Source organism: Bombina bombina, chromosome 5 (assembly GCF_027579735.1).
Source record: "Bombina bombina isolate aBomBom1 chromosome 5, aBomBom1.pri, whole genome shotgun sequence".
Taxonomy (NCBI): Eukaryota; Metazoa; Chordata; class Amphibia; order Anura; family Bombinatoridae; genus Bombina; species Bombina bombina.
In genome coordinates, this window is record NC_069503.1 from 827,910,068 (window position 1) to 827,924,975 (window position 14,908).

General features: G+C 43.2%; 1 protein-coding gene across 1 annotated transcript in view; it reads right to left on the reverse strand.

Annotated features, from left to right (window-relative positions):
• SMCHD1 (structural maintenance of chromosomes flexible hinge domain containing 1) overlaps positions 1-14,908 on the reverse strand; it is a 1,770,687-nt gene that overhangs the window by 673,576 nt on the left and 1,082,203 nt on the right. Inside the window, exon 26 of the mRNA XM_053715865.1 lies at positions 4,399-4,487. Within this exon, the coding sequence (XP_053571840.1) occupies positions 4,399-4,487 (89 nt within the window). The remainder of the gene's footprint in view (positions 1-4,398; positions 4,488-14,908) is intronic.

Below are 14,908 nucleotides of genomic sequence, written 5' to 3' on the forward strand. Positions count from 1 at the left end.
CATCAGCCGACCAAGATTTCAACCAAAGCGCTCTGCGCGCCACAATAGCAAACCCAGAGTTCTTAGCCGCTAACCTAGCCAATTGCAAAGTGGCGTCTAGGGTGAAAGAATTAGCCAATTTGAGAGCATTGATTCTGTCCATAATCTCCTCAAAAGGAGGAGAATCACTATCGACCGCCTTTATCAGATCATCGAACCAGAAACATGCGGCTGTAGCGACAGGGACAATGCATGAAATTGGTTGTAGAAGGTAACCTTGCTGAACAAACATCTTTTTAAGCAAACCTTCTAATTTTTTATCCATAGGATCTTTGAAAGCACAACTATCCTCTATGGGTATAGTGGTGCGTTTGTTTAAAGTGGAAACCGCTCCCTCGACCTTGGGGACTGTCTGCCATAAGTCCTTTCTGGGGTCGACCATAGGAAACAATTTTTTAAATATGGGGGGAGGGACGAAAGGAATACCGGGCCTTTCCCATTCTTTATTAACAATGTCCGCCACCCGCTTGGGTATAGGAAAAGCTTCTGGGAGCCCCGGCACCTCTAGGAACTTGTCCATTTTACATAGTTTCTCTGGGATGACCAACTTGTCACAATCATCCAGAGTGGATAATACCTCCTTAAGCAGAATGCGGAGATGTTCCAACTTAAATTTAAATGCAATGACATCAGGTTCAGCCTGTTGAGAAATGTTCCCTGAATCAGTAATTTCTCCCTCAGACAAAACCTCCCTGGCCCCATCAGACTGGGTTAGGGGCCCTTCAGAAATATTAATATCAGCGTCGTCATGCTCTTCAGTATCTAAAACAGAGCAGCCGCGCTTACGCTGATAAGTGTTCATTTTGGCTAAAATGTTTTTGACAGAATTATCCATTACAGCCGTTAATTGTTGCATAGTAAGGAGTATTGGCGCGCTAGATGTACTAGGGGCCTCCTGAGTGGGCAAGACTCGTGTAGACGAAGGAGGGAATGATGCAGTACCATGCTTACTCCCCTCACTTGAGGAATCATCTTGGGCATCATTGTCATTATCACATAAATCACATTTATTTAAATGAATAGGAATTCTGGCTTCCCCACATTCAGAACACAGTCTATCTGGTAGTTCAGACATGTTAAACAGGCATAAACTTGATAACAAAGTACAAAAAACGTTTTAAAATAAAACCGTTACTGTCACTTTAGATTTTAAACTGAACACACTTTATTACTGCAATTGCGAAATAACATGAAGGAATTGTTCAAAATTCACCAAATTTTCACCACAGTGTCTTAAAGCCTTAAAAGTATTGCACACCAAATTTGGAAGCTTTAACCCTTAAAATAACGGAACCGGAGCCGTTTTAAACTTTAACCCCTTTACAGTCCCTGGTATCTGCTTTGCTGAGACCCAACCAAGCCCAAAGGGGAATACGATACCAAATGACGCCTTCAGAAAGTCTTTTCTAAGTATCAGAGCTCCTCTCACATGCGACTGCATGCCATGCCTCTCAAAAACAAGTGCGCCACACCGGCGCGAAAATGAGGCTCTGCTTATGCTTTGGGAAAGCCCCTAAAGAATAAGGTGTCTAATACAGTGCCTGCCGATATTATTATATCAAAATACCCAGATAAAATGATTCCTCAAGGCTAAATATGTGTTAATAATGAATCGATTTAGCCCAGAAAAAGTCTACAGTCTTAATAAGCCCTTGTGAAGCCCTTATTTACGATCGTAATAAACATGGCTTACCGGATCCCATAGGGAAAATGACAGCTTCCAGCATTACATCGTCTTGTTAGAATGTGTCATACCTCAAGCAGCAAGAGACTGCACACTGTTCCCCCAACTGAAGTTAATTGCTCTCAACAGTCCTGTGTGGAACAGCCATGGATTTTAGTGACGGTTGCTAAAATCATTTTCCTCATACAAACAGAAATCTTCATCTCTTTTCTGTTTCTGAGTAAATAGTACATACCAGCACTATTTCAAAATAACAAACTCTTGATTGAATAATAAAAACTACAGTTAAACACTAAAAAACTCTAAGCCATCTCCGTGGAGATGTTGCCTGTACAACGGCAAAGAGAATGACTGGGGTAGGCGGAGCCTAGGAGGGATCATGTGACCAGCTTTGCTGGGCTCTTTGCCATTTCCTGTTGGGGAAGAGAATATCCCACAAGTAAGGATGACGCCGTGGACCGGACACACCTATGTTGGAGAAATCAGGTTCTGCCTGCTGAAAAATTTTTCCTGAATCAGAAATTTCTCCCTCAGACAGACCTTCCCTCACTGCCAACTCAGATTGATGTGAGGGTATAACAGATAAATTATCGTCAGCGCCTACTTGCTCATCCTCTGTATTTAAAACTGAGAAATCACGCTTTCTGGGAAATGCTGGCAGTTTGGATAAAAGAGCTGCTATAGAATTATCCATTACTGCTGTTAATTGCTGCATAGTAACAAGCATTGGCGCGCTAGATGTACTAGGTATCGCCTGCGCGGGCAAAACTGGTGTTGACACAGAAGGAGAGGATGATGAACTATCCCCACTACCTTCATTAGCAGAATCATCTTGGGCAACCTTATTAAATGTGACAGTACTGTCCTTACTTTGTTTGGACGCCATGGCACAATTTGCACATACATTTAAAGGGGGAACCGCCTTGGCCTCCATACACACAGAACATATGCTATCTGAAGGTACAGACATGTTAGACAGATTTAGGCAGGCTATTAATGTAATAAAAACAATTTTAAACAAAACCGTTACTGTCTCTTTAAATAATAAAAAGAGCACACTTTATTTCTGAATGTTCAAAAAACTATCAAAGAAATATCCGATCTTTCTTTTACACACCAGTGTCCTAATGCTTTGAAAGTATTGCACACCAAATTTCTAGTCTCTAACCCCTTAAATGAGCAAACCAGAGCTAATAGTTCAATTTACCGGTTTTAAACACACTGCAGTCCCTGCCACAGACTTTGCTGCGGCTTTTACCTTCCTTAGGGGTGATTCACCACAGAATAAAGCCTCCCTGAGTCCTTTTCTCAGTCACAGGACCCTCTTACATGAAGCTGCATGCACTGCCTCTGGAAGTAACTGCGCAACTGAGGCGTGAAAATGAGGCCTCCTCCCTCTGCATACCAGAGTGAAGGGGCCTTTCTGACTAGATTTAGGTGTCTAAACAACTGCCAGGCGCAAATAAACGTTCCCAAAAGTGTTTCAAAGTTCACAAAACACTCCAAATGTCATATAATATGGTAAAAAACTAATCGATTTAGCCCACAATAGTGTCAACCAGCATAGAGCCCAATTTTTAAGCCTTAATTCTGTTACTGAGTCTAAGAAAATGGTTTACCTGTCCCATAAGGGAAAAATGACAGTCTTCTAGCATTACTGGGTCTTGTTAGAAAAGAGACTAGTCATACCTGAAGCAGATAAGTCTGCAAACTGTTCCCCCCAACTGATGTTCTCTGGTTTCAACAGTCCTGCGTGGGAACAGCAATGGATTTTAGTTACTGGTGCTAAAATCATACTCCTCTTTTAACAGAAATCTTCATCACTTTCTGTTGTAGAGTAAATAGTACAAACCGGCACTATTTTAAAATAACAAACTCTTGATAGAAGAAATAAAACTACAACTAACACCACAAACTCTTTACCATCCCCGTGGAGATGCTACTTGTTCAGAGCAGCAAAGAGAATGACTGGGGGGCGGAGCCAGAGGGGGGGGGGGGCTATATGGACAGCTTTGCTGTGTGCTCTCTTTGCCATTTCCTGTAGGGGAAGAGAATATCCCACGTAAGGATGAAGCAAGGATGAAGCCGTGGACCGGACACACCAATGTAGGAGAAATGTGTGTACACTGTCCCTTTAGTAACTTATGCTAGTAATTAAATCTTATCAAATTACATGCATATGTAGATTAGCAAACAGGTAAAATGTCATAGCAATGGCACTGCATATTTTGTTAAAGGAATGAGGATGCCTGTGAAAGCAGTTTGTAATATTTACATACAACTTGATCCACTGACAAGAGAACACAATGGAAGACACCAATAATGAAAAAACACAGAGGACATTCAAGTACTACTAAAAATTCAACCATAATTCAACTATGATGCTAGAATTTGAAGTAATTAGTGCTGTATTTAGTCATATTTATTTTTTATTTTTGTTCTGCACTAGGGACATTCCTACCCTGTAAAAAAGCCACCTCCCAAATAGTTTAACTAATTTTTAGCCCTGCTGGAGAAACAAGGCCAGGGCTAACTGGAGAGGTCATGCGTCCCCACTAGAAAATTAGGCATCATAGAGCAAAGGAGCAAAAAAGCATCATGCCACGGTACTACGCTAGGTGAAACCATGCCACTGGAAGAGATGTACATAATTTGAATGTGTTTGCTTCACTTACTGATTTCACCTTTCAGCTCTTCTCCCATCCGGATTACGCTTGATCCTTTCAGATTACATTTCAATTGTTTTGGTTCATCAGGAAGGGGCCTATAACATATTCAAAATTAGAATATTAAACACCATAGGGTATATTTAGTGTAGTTAGAAATGAAAACAGAATTTATGCTTACCTGATAAATTACTTTCTCTTGCGGTGTATCCAGTCCACGGATTCATCCTTACTTGTGGGATATTCTCATTCCCTACAGGAAGTGGCAAAGAGAGCACACAGCAAAGCTGTCCATATAGCTCCCCCTCTGGCTCCGCCCCCCAGTCATTCGACCGACGGTTAGGAGAAAAAGGAGAAACCATAGGGTGCAATGGTGACTGTAGTTTAAACAAGAAATTTTAACCTGACTTAATTGCCAGGACGGGCCGTGGACTGGATACACCGCAAGAGAAAGTAATTTATCAGGTAAGCATAAATTCTGTTTTCTCTTGCAAGGTGTATCCAGTCCACAGATTCATCCTTACTTGTGGGATACCAATACCAAAGCTTTAGGACACGGATGAAGGGAGGGAACAAGACAGGTAACCTAAACGGAAGGCACCACTGCTTGCAAAACCTTTCTCCCAAAAATAGCCTCCGAAGAAGCAAAAGTATCAAATTTGTAAAATTTGGCAAAAGTATGCAGTGAAGACCAAGTCGCTGCCTTACAAATCTGTTCAACAGAAGCCTCATTCTTGAAGGCCAAAGTGGAAGCCACAGCTCTGGTGGAATGAGCTGTAATTCGTTCAGGAGGCTGCTGCCCAGCAGTCTCATAAGCCAATCGGATGATGCTTTTCAACCAGAAGGAAAGAGAGGTAGCAGTCGCTTTTTGACCTCTCCTCATACCAGAATAGACAACAAACAAAGATGATGTTTGTCTGAAATCCTTAGTTGCTTGTAAATAGAATTTCAAAGCACGAACCACATCAAGATTGTGTAAAAGCCGTTCCTTCTTAGAAGCTGGATTAGGACACAGAGAAGGAACAATGATTTCCTGGTTAATGTTATTATTAGAAACAACTTTAGGAAGAAAACAAGGTTTGGTACGCAAAACTACCTTATCTGCATGGAACACCAGATAGGGTGAATTACACTGCAAAGCAGACAATTCAGAAACTCTCCGAGCAGAAGATATAGCTACCAAAAACAACACTTTCCAAGATAATAACTTAATATCTATGGAATGTAAAGGTTCAAACGGAACCCCTTGAAGAACTGAAAGAACTAAATTTAGACTCCATGGAGGAGCCACAGGCTTGTAAACAGGCTTGATTCTAACTAAGGCCTGTGCAAACGCCTGAACGTCTGGTACAGCTGCCAGACGCTTGAGTAACAGGATAGACAGAGCAGATATCTGTCCCTTTAAGGAACTAGCTGACAAACCTTTCTCCAATCCTTCTTGGAGAAAAGACAATATCCTTGGAATCCTAACCTTACTCCACGAGTAACCCTTGGATTCACACCAACAAAGATATTTCCGCCATATCTTAAGGTAAATTTTCCTGGTGACAGGCTTTCTGGCCTGGATCAAGTATCTATAACTGATTCAGAGAACCCACGCTTAGCTAGAATTAAGCGTTCAATCTCCAAGCAGTCAGTTGCAGAGAAACTAGATTTGGATGCTTGAATGGACCTTGAATTAGAAGATCCTGCCTCAATGGCAGTTTCCATGGTGGAGCCGATGACAGATCCACTAGGTCTGCATACCAAGTCCTGCGTGGCCACGCAGGCGCTATCAGAATTACAGAAGCCTTCTCCTGTTTGATTCTGGCTACTAGCCGAGGGAGAAGAGGAAACGGTGGAAAGACATAAGCTAGACTGAATGACCAAGGCGCTACTAAAGCATCTATTAATGCCACCTTGGGATCCTTGGATCTGGATCCGTAAAGGGGAAGTTTGGTGTTCTGACGGGACGCCATCAGATCCAATTCTGGAATGCCCCATAGCTGGGTCAGCTGAGCAAAAACCTCCGGGTGGAGTTCCCACTCCCCCGGATGGAAAGTCTGACGACTCAGAAAATCCGCCTCCCAGTTGTCTACTCCTGGGATGTGAATTGCAAATAGATGGCAGGAGTGATCCTCCGCCCATTTGATGATCTTGGTTACTTCCTTCATCGTTAGGGAACTCTTTGTTCCTCCCTGATTGATGTACGCTACAGTCGTGATGTTGTCCGACTGAAATCTGATGAATTTGGCCTCCGCTAGTTGAGGCCACACCTGGAGCGTATTGAATATCGCTCTCAGTTCCAAAATGTTTATCGGGAGAGGAGATTCTTCCCGAGACCATAGACCCTGAGCTTTCAGGGAGTCCCAGACCGCACCCCAGCCTAACAGACTGGCATCGGTCGTAACAATGATCCACTCCGGTCTGCGGAAACTCATTCCCTGAGACAGGTGATCCTGAGACAACCACCAGAGAAGAGAGTCTCTGGTTTTCTGGTCCATTTGTATTTGAGGAGACAAATCTGCATAATCCCCATTTCACTGTTTGAGCATGCACAGTTGCAGTGGTCTTAGATGAATTCGGGTAAAAGGGACTACGTCCATTGCCGCAACCATTAAACCAATTACCTCCATGCACTGAGCCACAGAAGGCCGAGGAATGGAATGAAGAACTCGGCAAGTATTCAAAAGTTTTGACTTCCTGACCTCTGTCAGAAAGTTTTTCATTTCTACCGAGTCTATTAGTGTTCCCAGGAAGGGAACCCTTGTGAGCGGGGACAGAGAACTTTTTTCTACGTTCACCTTCCACCTGTGAGACCTTAGAAAGGCCAGAACAATGTCCGTATGAGCCTTGGCTCAGTGAAAAGACAACGCCTGTATTAAGATGTCGTCTAGGTAAGGTGCTACTGCAATGCCCCGCGGTCTTAGTACCGCTAGAAGGGACCCTAGCACCTTTGTGAAAATTCTGGGAGCGGTGGCCAACCCGAAAGGAAGGGCCAAGAACTGGTAATGCGTATCCAGAAAGGCGAACCTTAGGAACTGATGATGATCTTTGTGGATAGGAATATGTAGGTACGCATCCTTTAGATCCACGTTAGTCATATATCGACCTTCCTGGATCATCGGCAAGATTGTCCGAATGGTTTCCATTTTGAAAGATGGAACTCTGAGGAATTTGTTTAGAATTTTTAGATCCAGGATTGGCCTGAAAGTTCCTTCCTTTTTGGGAACTACAAACAGGTTTGAGTAAAAGCCCAGTCCTTGTTCTGCAATTGGAACTGGGTTTATCACTCCCATCTTTAGAATCTTCTACACAGCGTAAGAACGCCTGTTTCTTTGTCTGGTCTGAAGACAAACGAGAAATGTGGAACCTTCCCCTTGGGGGAGAGTCCTTGAATTCTAGAAGATACCCCTGAGCAACAATTTCTAATGCCCAGGGATCTGGAACATCTCTTGCCCAAGCCTGAGCAAAGAGAGAAAGTCTGCCCCCTACTAGATCCGGTCCCGGATCGGGGGCTACCCCTTCATGCTGTCTTGGCAGCAGGTGCAGGCTTCTTGGCATGTTTACCCTTATTCCAGCCCTGCAAGAGTTTCCAGGTTGCTTTAGGCTGTGAAGCGTTACCCTCTTGCTTTGCGGCAGCAGAGGTTGAAGCAGGTCCGCTCCTGAAGTTGCGAAAGGAGCGAAAAATAGCCTTGCTTTTGGCCTTTAAAAGCACAACTGTCTTCTATAGGTATAGTTGTACGCTTAGCAAGTGTTGAAACTGCTCCCTCTACCTTAGGGACCGTCTGCCATGCGTCCCGCCTGGGGTCATTTATGGGGAACATTTTCTTAAAGATAGGGGGGGAACAAAAGGTACCCCTGGTCTCTCCCACTCCCTAGTCACAATATCCGCCACCCTCTTCGGGATCGGAAACGCATCAGTGTATACAGGGACCTCTAAAAACCTGTCCATTTTACACAATTTTTCTGGGACCACCATGGGGTCACAATCATCCAGCGTAGCTAAAACCTCCTTAAGCAGGACGCGGAGGTGTTCCAGCTTAAATTTAAACACTAAGGAATCTGAATCTGCCCGCTGAGAAACTTTTCCTTTGTCAGAAATTTCTCCCTCTGACAGACCATCCCTCACTGCCACTTCAGAGTGTTGTGAGGGTACAACAGATACATCATCCAAAGCTTCTGATTGCTCATCCTCTGTTCTTAAAACTGAGCTATCACGCTTTTTTGGAAAAACTGGCAGTTTGGATAGAAATGCCGCAAGTGAATAATCCATGACTGCTGCTAATTGTTGTAAAGTAATAGGGCAAAATGCGCTAGAGGTACTAGGCAGCGTTTGTGTGGGCGTAACTGGTGTCGACACATGGGGAGAGGAAGGAGGACTGTCCTCATTACCTTCCGTCAAGGAATCATCTTGGGCTACATTTTTAAGTGTCACTGCATGGTCATTAAAATGTTTAGATACCTTAGCACACTTTAAACACAAATGCAATGGGGGTACCGCCATGGCTTTTAAACACATAGAACAAGGTCTATCTGTAGGCACAGACATGTTAGACAGACTTAGATAGCACTCAAATACAGAAAAATACACTTTTTGAAAAAACGTTACTGTGCCTTTAAATAATAAAAAGCACACACTTATTTACCAAATCTCAAAAAAACATCAGATCTTTATGAAATTTACACCATATGATCCTAATGCTTTGAAATGATTGCACACCAAGTTTCAATCCAATTAACCCCTTATTGCCCAAACCGGAGCAAATTGAAGCTGGCCACCGGTTTAACACACTACCTTCCTTGGGGATTAGTTTTGGAACAAAAATAAGCCTCCCTGTAGTCCTCCTGCAATCTCTGGACTCTACATGTGAAGCTGCATGAAGCTGTCTTGCAAAAGAACTGCGCAACTGAGGCGCGAAAATTAGGCCCCCTCCATCTTCACACCGGAGTTGTGGGGCCTTCCTAAGCCCAAATTAGGTGTCTAAAATTATGCCAGGCGTATAAAATCCCTAAAAAGTGTTCCAAACATAATAAACACTTGTGCAAATGTCAGATTATAGTAAAAAATAATAAATTTTCCCCATAACAGTGTCCACCAGTGATTTAAGCCCTTTTAACTAAGCCATCCTTCTATACTGAGTCTCAGAATATGGCTTACCTTCCCACATGGGGATTTCTGTCAGTCTTCTAGCATTACCAAGTCTTGTTAGAAAAAAAGTGACTGAGCATACCTTATGCAGTTAAGCCTGCAAACTGTTCCCCCCAACTGAAGTTCTCCGGTACTCAACAGTCCTGTGTGGGAACAGCAACGGATTTTAGTTACAACATGCTAAAATCTTTTTCCTCTCAGCAGAAATCTTCATCACTTTCTGCCTCAGAGTAAATAGTACAAACCGGCACTATTTTAAAATAAAAAACTCTTGATTGAAGAAATAAAAACTACAAATCTAACACCACATACTCTTTACCCTCCCGTGGAGATGCTACTTGTTAGAGCGGCAAAGAGAATGACTGGGGGGGCGGAGCCTGAGCGGAGCTATATGGACAGCTCTGCTGTGTGCTCTCTTTGCCACTTCCTGTAGGGATTGAGAATATCCCACAAGTAAGGATGAATCCGTGGACTGGATACACCATGTAAGAGAAATCTTAATCTGCCCCCCACCAGCTGAGCTGGAACGAGGGCAGCACCTTCATGCAGACTTGGGGGCTGGCTTTGGTTTCTTAACCCATAAAGGACCAGCAACGTACCCTGTATGTCACTGGCCTTTTTTTGGGACTTGATTGTTTTATAGCGCGGTCTTGCCACCAGCGTTGAGACTGCTCTATTCCACAAAGTCTGCTGGAGGGAGGGCATTAATAGCGTGTTCTTGATAGACTTGTGCTATTATGTCCTGAAAAAACCCTTAACGACCAGTGACATACAGGCTACATTGTGGTCATTAAGGGGTTAAATAGTCTGGATTTATTCCAAATTGAAGAAGGTATCCAATTGGAATCAGATTCTTTGGGGGAAGGATTAGGTTTCTGTTCCTTTATTTGTCAAAAGGAACGAAAACGGTTAGAAGCTTTAGATTTACCCTTAGGTCTTCTATCCTGAGGCAAAAAAACTCCCTTCTCCCCAGTGACAGTTGAAATAATGGAATCCAACTGACAACCAAATAACTTATTACCTTGGAAAGAGATAGTAATATAGACTTAGATACCATGTCAGCCTTCCAATATTTGAGCCACAAAGCTCTTCTAGCTAAAATAGTTGAAGACATAGATTTAACATCAAATTTGATGATTTAAAAAAACATAATTTATGCTTACCTGATAAATTCCTTTCTTCTGTAGTGTGATCAGTCCACGGGTCATCATTACTTCTGGGATATTACTCCTCCCCAACAGGAAGTGCAAGAGGATTCACCCAGCAGAGCTGCATATAGCTCCTCCCCTCTACATCACTCCCAGTCATTCGACCAAGGACCAACGAGAAAGGAAAAGCCAAGGGTGAAGTGGTGACTGGAGTATAAATTAAAAAATATTTACCTGCCTTAAAAACAGGGCGGGCCGTGGACTGATCACACTACAGAAGAAAGGAATTTATCAGGTAAGCATAAATTATGTTTTCTTCTGTTAAGTGTGATCAGTCCAGGGGTCATCATTACTTCTGGGATACCAATACCAAAGCAAAAGTACACGGATGACGGGAGGGATAGGCAGGCTCTTTATACAGAAGGAACCACTGCCTGAAGAACCTTTCTCCCAAAAATAGCCTCCGATGAAGCAAAAGTGTCAAATTTGTAAAATTTGGAAAAAGTATGAAGCGAAGACCAAGTTGCAGCCTTGCAAATCTGTTCAACAGAGGCCTCATTCTTGAAGGCCCAAGTGGAAGCCACAGCTCTAGTAGAATGAGCTGTAATTCTTTCAGGAGGCTGCTGTCCAGCAGTCTCATAAGCTAAACGAATTATGCTACGAAGCCAAAAAGAAAGAGAGGTAGCGGAAGCTTTTTGACCTCTCCTCTGCCCAGAGTAAATGACAAACAGAGAAGACGTTTGTCGAAATTCCTTAGTTGCCTGTAAGTAAAATTTTAGAGCACGGACTACATCCAGGTTGTGCAGTAGACGTTCCTTCTTTGAAGAAGGATTTGGGCATAAAGAAGGAACAACAATCTCTTGATTGATATTCCTGTTAGTAACTACCTTAGGTAAGAACCCAGGTTTAGTACGCAGGACTACCTTATCCGAATGAAAAATCAAATAAGGAGAATCACAATGTAAGGCTGATAATTCAGAGACTCTTCGAGCCGAGGAAATAGCCATTAAAAATAGAACTTTCCAAGATAACAACTTTATATCAATGGAATGAAGGGGTTCAAACGGAACGCCCTGTAAAACATTAAGAACAAGGTTTAAACTCCATGGTGGAGCAACAGTTTTAAACACAGGCTTAATCCTGGCCAAAGCCTGACAAAAAGCCTGGACGTCAGGAACTTCTGACAGACGTTTGTGTAACAGAATGGACAGAGCTGAGATCTGTCCCTTTAATGAACTAGCAGATAAACCCTTTTCTAAACCTTCTTGTAGAAAAGACAATATCCTAGGAATCCTAACCTTACTCCAAGAGTAACCTTTGGATTCACACCAATATAGGTATTTACGCCATATCTTATGGTAAATCTTTCTGGTAACAGGTTTCCTAGCCTGTATTAAGGTATCAATAACTGACTCAGAAAACCCACGTCTTGATAAAATCAAGCGTTCAATTTCCAAGCAGTCAGCTTCGGAGAAGTTAGATTTTGATGTTTGAAGGGACCCTGTATCAGAAGGTCCTGTTTCAGAGGTAGAGACCAAGGTGGACAGGATGACATGTCCACCAGGTCTGCATACCAAGTCCTGCGTGGCCACGCAGGTGCTATTAGAATCACTGATGCTATGTCTTGTTTGATTCTGGCAATCAATCGAGGAAGCAACGGGAAGGGTGGAAACACGTAAGCCATCCTGAAGTCCCAAGGTGCTGTCAGAGCATCTATCAGGACTGCTCCTGGATCCCTGGATCTGGACCCGTAACGAGGAAGCTTGGCGTTCTGTCGAGACACCATGAGATCTATCTCTGGTTTGCCCCAACATCGAAGTATTTGGGCAAAGACCTCCGGATGAAGTTCCCATTCCCCCGGATGAAAAGTCTGACGACTTAAGAAATCCGCCTCCCAGTTCTCCACTCCCGGGATGTGGATTGCTGACAGGTGGCAAGAGTGAGACTCTGCCCAGCGAATTATCTTTGATACTTCCATCATAGCTAGGGAGCTTCTTGTCCCTCCCTGATGGTTGATGTAAGCTACAGTCGTGATGTTGTCCGACTGAAACCTGATGAACCCCCGAGTTGTCAACTGGGGCCAAGCCAGGAGGGCATTGAGAACTGCTCTCAATTCCAGAATGTTTATTGGCAGGAGACTCTCCTCCTGACTCCATTGTCCCTGAGCCTTCAGAGAATTCCAGACGGCACCCCAACCTAGAAGGCTGGCGTCTGTTGTTACAATTGTCCAGTCTGGTCTGCTGAATGGCATCCCCCTGGACAGATGTGGCCGAGAAAGCCACATCTGAGGCAAAAAAACTCCCTTCTCCCCAGTGACAGTTGAAATAATGGAATCCAACTGACAACCAAATAACTTATTACCTTGGAAAGAGATAGTAATATAGACTTAGATACCATGTCAGCCTTCCAATATTTGAGCCACAAAGCTCTTCTAGCTAAAATAGTTGAAGACATAGATTTAACATCAAATTTGATGATTTAAAAAAACATAATTTATGCTTACCTGATAAATTCCTTTCTTCTGTAGTGTGATCAGTCCACGGGTCATCATTACTTCTGGGATATTACTCCTCCCCAACAGGAAGTGCAAGAGGATTCACCCAGCAGAGCTGCATATAGCTCCTCCCCTCTACATCACTCCCAGTCATTCGACCAAGGACCAACGAGAAAGGAAAAGCCAAGGGTGAAGTGGTGACTGGAGTATAAATTAAAAAATATTTACCTGCCTTAAAAACAGGGCGGGCCGTGGACTGATCACACTACAGAAGAAAGGAATTTATCAGGTAAGCATAAATTATGTTTTCTTCTGTTAAGTGTGATCAGTCCAGGGGTCATCATTACTTCTGGGATACCAATACCAAAGCAAAAGTACACGGATGACGGGAGGGATAGGCAGGCTCTTTATACAGAAGGAACCACTGCCTGAAGAACCTTTCTCCCAAAAATAGCCTCCGATGAAGCAAAAGTGTCAAATTTGTAAAATTTGGAAAAAGTATGAAGCGAAGACCAAGTTGCAGCCTTGCAAATCTGTTCAACAGAGGCCTCATTCTTGAAGGCCCAAGTGGAAGCCACAGCTCTAGTAGAATGAGCTGTAATTCTTTCAGGAGGCTGCTGTCCAGCAGTCTCATAAGCTAAACGAATTATGCTACGAAGCCAAAAAGAAAGAGAGGTAGCGGAAGCTTTTTGACCTCTCCTCTGCCCAGAGTAAATGACAAACAGAGAAGACGTTTGTCGAAATTCCTTAGTTGCCTGTAAGTAAAATTTTAGAGCACGGACTACATCCAGGTTGTGCAGTAGACGTTCCTTCTTTGAAGAAGGATTTGGGCATAAAGAAGGAACAACAATCTCTTGATTGATATTCCTGTTAGTAACTACCTTAGGTAAGAACCCAGGTTTAGTACGCAGGACTACCTTATCCGAATGAAAAATCAAATAAGGAGAATCACAATGTAAGGCTGATAATTCAGAGACTCTTCGAGCCGAGGAAATAGCCATTAAAAATAGAACTTTCCAAGATAACAACTTTATATCAATGGAATGAAGGGGTTCAAACGGAACGCCCTGTAAAACATTAAGAACAAGGTTTAAACTCCATGGTGGAGCAACAGTTTTAAACACAGGCTTAATCCTGGCCAAAGCCTGACAAAAAGCCTGGACGTCAGGAACTTCTGACAGACGTTTGTGTAACAGAATGGACAGAGCTGAGATCTGTCCCTTTAATGAACTAGCAGATAAACCCTTTTCTAAACCTTCTTGTAGAAAAGACAATATCCTAGGAATCCTAACCTTACTCCAAGAGTAACCTTTGGATTCACACCAATATAGGTATTTACGCCATATCTTATGGTAAATCTTTCTGGTAACAGGTTTCCTAGCCTGTATTAAGGTATCAATAACTGACTCAGAAAACCCACGTCTTGATAAAATCAAGCGTTCAATTTCCAAGCAGTCAGCTTCAGAGAAGTTAGATTTTGATGTTTGAAGGGACCCTGTATCAGAAGGTCCTGTTTCAGAGGTAGAGACCAAGGTGGACAGGATGACATGTCCACCAGGTCTGCATACCAAGTCCTGCGTGGCCACGCAGGTGCTATTAGAATCACTGATGCTATGTCTTGTTTGATTCTGGCAATCAATCGAGGAAGCAACGGGAAGGGTGGAAACACGTAAGCCATCCTGAAGTCCCAAGGTGCTGTCAGAGCATCTATCAGGACTGCTCCTGGATCCCTGGATCTGGACCCGT